The 8,886-nt window shown below is 61.2% G+C and overlaps 1 protein-coding gene across 2 annotated transcripts; it reads left to right on the forward strand.

Moving 5' to 3' along the window:
* The first annotated feature begins 607 nt into the window (after positions 1 to 607).
* USH1G (USH1 protein network component sans) lies at positions 608 to 8,022 on the forward strand. Of its 2 annotated transcripts, XM_008011808.3 has the most exons (3): positions 608 to 1,110; positions 3,366 to 4,583; positions 5,971 to 8,022. In XM_008011808.3, exons 1-3 carry the CDS (start codon positions 947 to 949, stop codon positions 5,972 to 5,974), a joined length of 1,386 nt encoding a protein of 461 aa, XP_008009999.1. In that variant the 5' UTR covers positions 608 to 946; the 3' UTR covers positions 5,975 to 8,022. The 2 variants fall into 2 exon arrangements, with proteins under 2 accessions (XP_008009999.1, XP_008010000.1); XM_008011809.3 differs by lacking the exon at positions 5,971 to 8,022 and having other exon boundaries at positions 3,366 to 4,587.
* The last annotated feature ends 864 nt before the right edge of the window (positions 8,023 to 8,886 follow it).

Here is an 8,886-nt window from a genome sequence, read left to right on the forward strand (position 1 = left end):
CCCACCGCGCCCTGGCGTGCAGCATTCCAGGCGCCCAGAGCCCCGAGAGCTAAGCTCAAGAGACGTCCTAAAAGCCCGCGGGCACCCTGACGCCCTCCAGCCGCGGCGCACCCTGAATCCTGTGCTCCCCTGCTCCTGCTCGGGGTGGGAACCTCAGCCCCCCTCTCCCCTACGGTCCTCGCAGTGATCCAAGCTCTTTTTTCCTCTAACCCACCGCCCTGCCCGCGCCCCCGCCGGCCCGCGCTCTGCTGGATGCTGCGAAGTCCGGGGCCTGGGTGCGAAGTTCCACGTGGCGCACGGAGCCGCTGCCAGTCCTCTAGCGCCCTCTGCTGGACCGCGGTCGAGGGACTCCGTGCGGGCGGCGGCGGCCTGGCCTGTCCCACTCGCTGACCACACTGTGGTCGGTGCTGGTGTCCCTTCTTAGGTCCACTGTCCTGGAGCTCAGGACGGCTCACCCACCACGCCCTCCGGCAACCCTCCCCAGCTCTCGGCTCGTTCCACTGACAGGTGGAGAAATAGGAAGCCACAGCTCCCCAGGCTCTAGTTAGGACAGACCCCTGCCTGTCCCCGGACTGGGCGTCACAGGGCGGGGCCCCGGGGTGGGCACTTTTGAAGAGGAGGGCAGGGCCTTGCGTGGGTCACCCTCGAGTGTTGAGGTGCATGCAGGGTGTTTAGGACCCAGGGGAAGACCGGGGGCGGCTCCCTGGACAGAGGGAGATTTCGGCTCCCCCCGCCGCCCCCCTCCGCCGCCGGGTGAGCGGCTCAGATGTCCCGGTAGTCGCGGCTCTGGCGCTCCGCACCCTCCGTCTGCGGCAGCCGGGGCTGGCGGCCCCGGCCCCTGCCCGGCCCCCTCCCCCAACCTCATGCCTCAGCCCTAACCCCGCCGCCCTCCCCTGCGGGGGGCCTTTCTCCGTGTCCCCCGCCCACTCCGTCCACTTCGGGCGCCATGAACGACCAGTACCACCGGGCAGCCCGGGATGGCTACCTGGAGCTCCTCAAGGAGGCCACCCGGAAGGAGCTGAATGCCCCCGACGAGGATGGCATGACCCCAACTCTCTGGGCTGCCTACCACGGCAACCTGGAGTCGCTGCGCCTCATTGTGAGCCGCGGGTGAGTACGCCCCACCCAGCGCCCTTGAGACCCCTGAGACCACCCCAGACTCCCTGGGATCCATCGTCCACCCCTCCTCTGAGCTGCCTCCTTCCCCTGCAGACAGGTGGACCCTTAGACCCTGGCGTTTGTGAGACACACGTGGAGGGGGACCCAAACAGAGGCATCTGACACTTGTAACACTTGTGACCTCGATCTGGGGCTAGGAGGGGGAGAAACCAGGATTTGGGGGTTCCTGATTATGGGGGGTTGCTGCAGAGTGAGGGGAAGGTGGGAGAGATCCCCTGGCTGGGGTCCCCCTGAAAGTAAGAGTGAGGGGCTTAATGAGACTCGGAGAGAAGGCTGGGAAGTCTGGAGGGGCCAGCAGTGGGGGCTAGAAAGGGTGGGGTCTTCACTGCCCACTCCCCAGCCTTGGATCCAAAGGGCGTTCCCAGCCAGCACCCACCTTCCCTGGCAGGCTGGTGTCACACAGCGCTTGCCATCACCCTGCTCATTTCGGGGATTTATGGACACTGTCCAGAGCGCCAAATGTCACTGATTCAGCCACCCCATTAACTCTCTCTAAGTCCCTCCCCAACAGCCAGGCACAGCTAAGCAATGGGGAGACTGTGATGTGGTCACCCTGAAGGGGCCTCTCTCCCCTCCCCCTCCCTTTGGAGTTGTCCTAGGGGGAGGGGTGGGCATAGAGTGCAGGTGTCAGCGCCAGGGAAGGGGCCTCGAGGTGGCAGTTAAGCCACCTCCAGGACTAGAGCCACTGACATGGGTTCCTTGGGGCTAAAGTCAAATGACTGTGACCAACTCCCTTAGCCCCAATGGCTTTATAAAGAGGAGTCAGGTTGGTCTGGACACCAGGGCAGCCTGGACAGGATGAGGGGTGGACAGGACACCCCAGGAGGGTTGATATGAAGCGTCAGGTCATGGGAGAGGGGGCTGGGGCCCAGGCACTGGCCTATGGCCTGATCATGTAGTGGGTGCTGAAGACCCCTCCCTCTTGCCCTCTCCTTGGGCTGCTCCTTGGGCCTAGCATCAGGTGGGAGCAGCCTCGAAGCCTGGGCGGCTGAGCCATGTCCCGGGAGGCCAAGGCTGACTGGCCCCTCCTCATCCCAGGAGAGCACACAGTGACACTGTCCCCTGCCATCCCTTCAGAGAGGCTCACGGGAGGAGGGGAGGAGGGGAAGAGGTCTCCGCTTGGGTACACCAAGCCCCAACTCCTCCAGAGACCAGGATTGGTGTTTGATGGGGTGTGGGTCGGGTGCTGGCAGGCCCTTCCCACACTGGCCTGTAGGACTTGGTGGCCAGGAGGGGACGCCCAGGAGGGAGTGTGTAGGGAGCTGTTGAGACAAGGGAGTGATTCTTCCCCCAGCCCTGGGGGTTGGCCTCGTGGCCTCATTAGTGCAGGGCAGGGGTGCTGTGCTGGGCCCCCAAGGGAGGGAGAGCTCCGGAGGAGTCTTGGGAGCTTGCCCTGAGGGACACAGTCTGGTGTGAGGGGTGCTTGTGGGGGCTGTTGGGGGGGGTCCCTGGACAGGCTCAAGTGAGACAGCCTTGCAGGGATACCAAAGAGGGGGCAGCCTGGGGAAGGGAGGGCTTCGGAGCGCGGGCAGCTGATTTCCCTCCTCCTCCCCTCCAGTCCTGGCTGCCCCCGCACTCCCCTCTTGGCCCAGGCCAAGGCCCGACACTTCCTCTCACACTCGGGCTTGCCAGGGCTGGCCCTGCTCCCTGTAGACAGGGCCCTGCCTGGTGACATGCAAGCCCACACCTCACACACGCTCACCCAGGGCTGGGGCCTGGTACACACCACCCTCCGGTCTGTTCTCTTTTACCGTCACTCGGCACACGCAGCCACACTCACCACCATGCCTGCCTAGAGACCCAGACACGGCCCTGGCCCCCCAGTGCTCTGGCCAGCTCTGTGCTGGGCCTCATGAATAATTTACTCCCTTCTCTCAGGGCATCAAATATTTATCCCCTGAGATTCCCAGCCCTCAGTTAGCTTGGGGAAGGCTCCGCCCCAGTCCCGCCTTCTCTGACACCCCACCCCCTGCACGCCTGGGGCCATTTTCCCCTGGGCTCACCCCTGGGCTCACCTGTTGGGTGGCTCAGGCCTGCAGGTCTCCTGGAGTCGAAGAGGTCTCAGGCCCACGGTCCCTTTGGGGGTTGCTGTGACAGTGGGGGAGCTCCCTTCCCCCCTCCACTCCCTCCACCTCCATCCCCAGCCAGGATTCCTCACTAGTCCCTCCTGGATGCTTTCCCTGCAGGGGTGACCCGGACAAGTGTGACATCTGGGGCAACACACCCCTGCATCTGGCAGCTTCCAATGGCCACTTGCACTGCCTGTCCTTCCTGGTGTCCTTCGGGGCCAACATCTGGTGCCTAGACAACGACTACCACACGCCGCTGGACATGGCTGCCATGAAGGGCCACATGGAATGCGTGCGCTACCTGGACTCCATCGCGGCCAAGCAGAGCAGCCTCAACCCCAAGCTAGTGGGTAAGCTGAAGGACAAGGCCTTCCGCGAGGCGGAGCGGCGCATCCGCGAGTGCGCCAAGCTGCAGCGCAAGCACCACGAACGCATGGAGCGGCGCTACCGGCGCGAGCTGGCCGAGCGCTCCGACACCCTCAGTTTCTCCAGCCTCACGTCCAGCACCCTGAGCCGCCGGCTGCAGCACCTGGCGCTGGGCAGCCACCTGCCGTACTCGCAGGCCACGCTGCACGGCACGGCCAGGGGCAAGACCAAGATGCAGAAGAAGCTGGAGCGGCGCAAGCAGGGCGGTGAAGGCACTTTCAAAGTCTCCGAGGATGGGCGCAAGAGCGCCCGCTCGCTCTCGGGCCTGCAGCTGGGCAACGACGTGATGTTCGTGCGCCAGGGCACCTACGCCAATCCCAAGGAGTGGGGCCGAGCCCCGCTCCGGGACATGTTCCTCTCAGACGAGGACAGTGTCTCCCGTGCCACGCTGGCAGCCGAGCCTGCCCACTCGGAGGTCAGCACCGACTCAGGCCACGACTCCCTCTTTACCCGCCCCGGCCTGGGCACCATGGTGTTCCGCAGAAATTACTTGAGCAGTGGGCTGCACGGACTGGGCCGCGAGGATGGGGGGCTAGACGGGATGGGAGCGCCTCGGGGTCGGCTGCAGAGCTCCCCCAGCCTGGACGATGACAGCCTGGGCAGTGCCAACAGCCTGCAGGACCGCAGCTGTGGGGAGGAGCTGCCCTGGGACGAGCTGGACTTAGGCTTGGACGAGGACCTGGAGCCCGAGACCAGCCCGCTGGAGACCTTTCTGGCCTCTCTGCACATGGAGGACTTTGCCGCCCTCCTGCGGCAGGAGAAGATTGACCTCGAGGCTCTGATGCTGTGCTCTGACCTCGACCTCCGCAGCATCAGCGTCCCCCTGGGGCCCCGAAAGAAGATCTTGGGGGCCGTGAGGAGGCGGCGGCAGGCGATGGAACGCCCGCCGGCCCTGGAGGACACAGAGCTGTGAGTGTCCAGCCTGGTAGGGGGATGGAGGAACAGGAGTTGGAAGGCCCCTGGGGAGGGCGTACAGATCTGCCTATTCAGGAGTAGGGGGTGGGGGCTACTGTATTTCATAAAATCGAAATGGGGCCATCGATGATAAAAGGCCCCCTTATTTTATTTACCACCAGCTCAGAAAAAGAAGTTGCCAATTTAATGATGACCCGAGGCATTCTTATCACAGCTAGTGTAAAGCGCACCTTGATTTTGGGGACATCAACATGTGGGGAAATGGTCGTCTTAGTGTCAACGAGTTTCAACAGTCACGGGAATCACAGCTGGGGTGTTTTTGAGCCCTCCCACCTCCCAGGTGCTGGATTGTGCCCTTGAACAAGTTCTCTTGCTTAATCCCTCTAAAAGCCCGTGTGCCCGGACTGTATTGGTGGATTATATCGTTCCCATTTTATAGCGGATGAGCAAGTGGAGGCTCAGACAGTTAGAATAGCTCACCTCAAGGTCCTGCTGCTGCTCAGCATGGAGCTGGGCTTGATCCCTGGTCTGCATGGCTTTAGAGCGTGGGGTCAAGGTGGCTCCCATGGGATACAGGGCTTGCAGTCAGCAGGGCCTCTCAGTTGCCCAAGACCTCAGGCAGATTTTTTTTTTTTTTTTTTTTAAGACAGTTTCCCTCTTGTTGCCCAGGCTGGAGTGCAGTGGCACAATCTCAGTTCACTGCAACCTCCACCTCCCAGGTTCACGCAATTCTCCTGCCTCAGCCTCCTGAGTAGCTGGGATTACAGGGGTGCACTACCATGCCCAGCTAATTTTTGTATTTTTAGTAGAGATGTGGTTTTGCCATGTTGGCCAGGCTTATCTCGAACTCCTGACCTCAGGTGATCTGTCCACTTCGGCCTCCCAAAGTGCTGGGATTACAGGCATGAGCCACCGCGCCCGGCTTTAGGCAGATGTTTTACCTGCTATTCCTGAACTCTGCAACCAGGAACGTGGGCAAATGCTCCCAAGAGGGCCAGCAGCAGCCCTGGAGGCAGAGTTCACGTTCCAAAGCCGGTCATAGTTGGCCAAGGCCGCTGCCGCCATGGTCACGCTGTGGCCAGCCCCTGCCCTGGCCCCTCCCCTGCAGCATCCCACAAGCCCAACAAACGCTGTCCTCATTTCCTCTTAGGTATCTATGGCCTTTATCCTGAGTGGCTGGGGCAGGGAGGGTGTGGGGAGGCAGGCTGGTTTAGAGTTTTGGGGATGGAGAGGTCACCCGTAGGCTGGCATCCTCCATCCCTGACCATCAACCTGCTGAGAGATGGGAAGGCTAAGTTGTCCAGATGGCTGTCCTGGGTGAAAATGATGCCTCTAAAGGACCTCATGTGAAATCTGTTTCTTTCTGTCTCTTCCTCCACAGATAACGGGGGGCTCCTCTCCCCAGACCAAAATGAATTGCAAGTTGCCACAACCTATGGTGGGGCCTCAAGGTCCTCACAGTCGCCAGCCCTGCGGCCCCTTCCCCAGGAGCAAGGACCACGTGGGTCGACTCCTTTGAAAGCCTGTCCACACCTTGAAGCAGAGGGTGTAGCCTGGAGGCACCAGAGGGGCAAGAGAATGTCCCCTCCAGTTCTGAGGGGTCTCAAAGGCCCTGAGCCACCCATTCTGAGCAGCCCTAAAGGACATGTAGACTTGGGGGAGGCTTACCCCAGAGGGAGGGCAGGGGCATGGAACTGGATGGGAGTGTGGGAGGTGGATGCCGGAGGGTGTGCCTGTCCCGGGCGCCGTGGCCTCTCCCACCCCTCCCCTGATGGTCTTGTTCTCTTGTGCTCAGGCCGGAGACTTGCTCACTTCCTGCATTTTTGTGAAGGGAAGAGTTTGAGCTGCCTCCCCTCTTCCAGTCCACCCCAGAGGGGAAGTTCCTCAGCCAGACTCTTCAGCCAAATGCCCCAACTTTCAGTCTGCACCCATTCCAAGCACAGCCAGCATCCCCTCCTTCAGCCAGTGGCCAAGGCCCGGAGCTGGAGAGCCAGGCTGGGGTGGGGTGGGGGTACTGACGCCCTTCCCAGCTCATCCAGGGATGGAGCCTGGCCTGTCTTCCTCCAGCCTCCCGCTTTTTTGTTGTGCAGCCTGGCCCCGCCAGGGACCCCAGAGGGCCAGGGCACTAGATGCAAGGTGCTAGACCAACAGGCTGCAGTGTTATAGCCCCCAGGCCTGGCAGGCATGCGCTGGGCCAGAGAAAGGTGTCCGCCAACCTCCTCAGTCTCCCAGGCCTGAGACAGGCAGAACAGGGTGTGGCTGGGTGTTGGGCCTGGGTTGGGTAAGTCCTGCGATACGGACACTGGAGAAAGTGGATAAGCTAAACTGCAGATTGTCCCCAGGTCACCAGGGCTGTATGTGTGCATGTATGCATGTGTGTGCGTGTATGTGTGTGTACATGTGTGGTATGTGTGTGCTTGTGTGTGTGTTCTTGCGTACGTGTGCATGCACATGCATGTGTGTGTGTGCATGTGTGTGTACGTGTGTGCATGTGCGCGCGTTTGTGTTTATGCATGTGTGTGCATGTGTGCGTGCGTGCGTTTGTGTGTGTTTATGCATGTGTGTGCATGTGCGCGCGCGTTTGTGTGTGTTTATGCATGTGTGTGCATGCGTGCACACGTGTGTGTTTATGCGTGTGTGTGTGCATGCGTGCGTGTGCGCGCTCACCTTGGGTGTTGTTTGGTAAGTTTCCCTCCTTACCACAGAGGGGCTGGGCTGCTGGATCGGGGCTAAGGGAGAGCTCGCCTGTGTCCCAGCCCTGTGATGGTGGTGAGACCAGGGGCAACGCCAGCTCAGAGGGTGGTCAGAGCATGTGTCCTCAGACATGTGCCCCCAGAGCTCTCCAGCCAGACCGAGGTCACAGATATGGGAGAGTCCCTCAGGAGCCCGCCGACATGTGTGTGCCCCTTCGCACCCCATGCAGAGGTGCTCTCCTCCTTTCTCAGCCATGGCCCCCCATCCCTGACCTCAGCTTGGGAAGCAGCTCCTGCTGGGAGCATGGCCACAGCCCCCAGCTCCTCCCGGGGCCCCCTTGGCTGGGGTAGGGGAAAGAGAGCCCTCAAAGGCCTCTTTTTGGTCTGTCCGGGGGTTCCCATTCCCATATACATGCCCAGAGCGGGGGCATGGAGGAGATGGCCCCTGTCCTATTGCAGGACACTGAGGGCTTGGCTGCCTGCCACTGCTAGCTGGAGCCCACTGCAGCGCTTCTCCCTGTTCTCTGGGCCTGAGCCTGGGGCCACCCCCAAGTGCCGACTTGTTTTTCCCAGAGCCCTAGGTGCTGCCCCTTATCTCCCATTCCTTGTCCATTTACTGCCGCAGCCCCTCCTGATTCTGCCGGTGCTGGGGTGGAGCAGGCTCTGTGTGCCCACCACTGTACCCCGAATCCCTCCTGCAGGCTCATTACCACTTTTGTAGAGAATGTTCTCCACCAGTGTCATGCCTGTGTCTTGTCCTTTAATGCTTTGGGTATGAAGAGTGGGGGGTGGGGGTGGGGCGGGAGGGGTCTTCTCTGTGCTTGTGAGGACTGGGTCCTGGGCCCTGTTCTCTGGAGTGTCTTCAAGCCCCCATGCTATGTGTCTTTGAAGAGATCCCTAGGCCTTTACCCTGCTCTCCTAGCTCAGTCCAGAATGAGGAGCTGGTGGAGAGGCAGGGCTGAGAACTAGGGCAGGACAGTCCCCCTGAGCAAGGAGGATGACTGAGCCTCCAGGCTTGTTGCCAGGGTCTGCAGCTGTGGAGGGCAGGAGGGTGTGTGTTCTCTCTTCCCACCAAGGCCTGCCTGGGCTTTTCCAGAGATGGGCAGAAACGTACTCCAGGAGGCTGCCGCCCATCACCTGGGCTCTGGGCCTCCAGAGGGGTCTCCATGTCCCACATCACCACAGGCAGCTCATGGGCAGCCTGATTTGAAGCCCTGCTTTCTCCCAGGGGTGAGTCCCCTCTGTAAGCTGGTGCCTAGTGGGCTCTGTTTTCTCAGTCACGTCTGAGGAAGGGCCCTGGAGTAATCTTGCTCCATTGCCTAAGGCTGCTGGGCAAATTTTTTCTGCCAAAGGGAGTTCAAGACAGTTCCCTTCCCCCAGCATCAATCAGAAAGGTCCCCAGGATGTTGTTGATGCAGCAAAGTTGCCTAGCAACCATCCAGGGGTTCCAAGCCACCTCCCTCCACTTTACAGATGAAAAAACTGAGGCCCACAGAGGGGAAGAGTCAGACCCAAAATGCGGGTCTCTGGCTGCCGCCATGCTGTCCTCATACTCAGGCTGCCAAGCGCACCAACACAACAGGATTCCACCTGCCATGCCCTGG

This window comes from Chlorocebus sabaeus, chromosome 16, assembly GCF_047675955.1.
Source record: "Chlorocebus sabaeus isolate Y175 chromosome 16, mChlSab1.0.hap1, whole genome shotgun sequence".
NCBI lineage: Eukaryota > Metazoa > Chordata > Mammalia > Primates > Cercopithecidae > Chlorocebus > Chlorocebus sabaeus.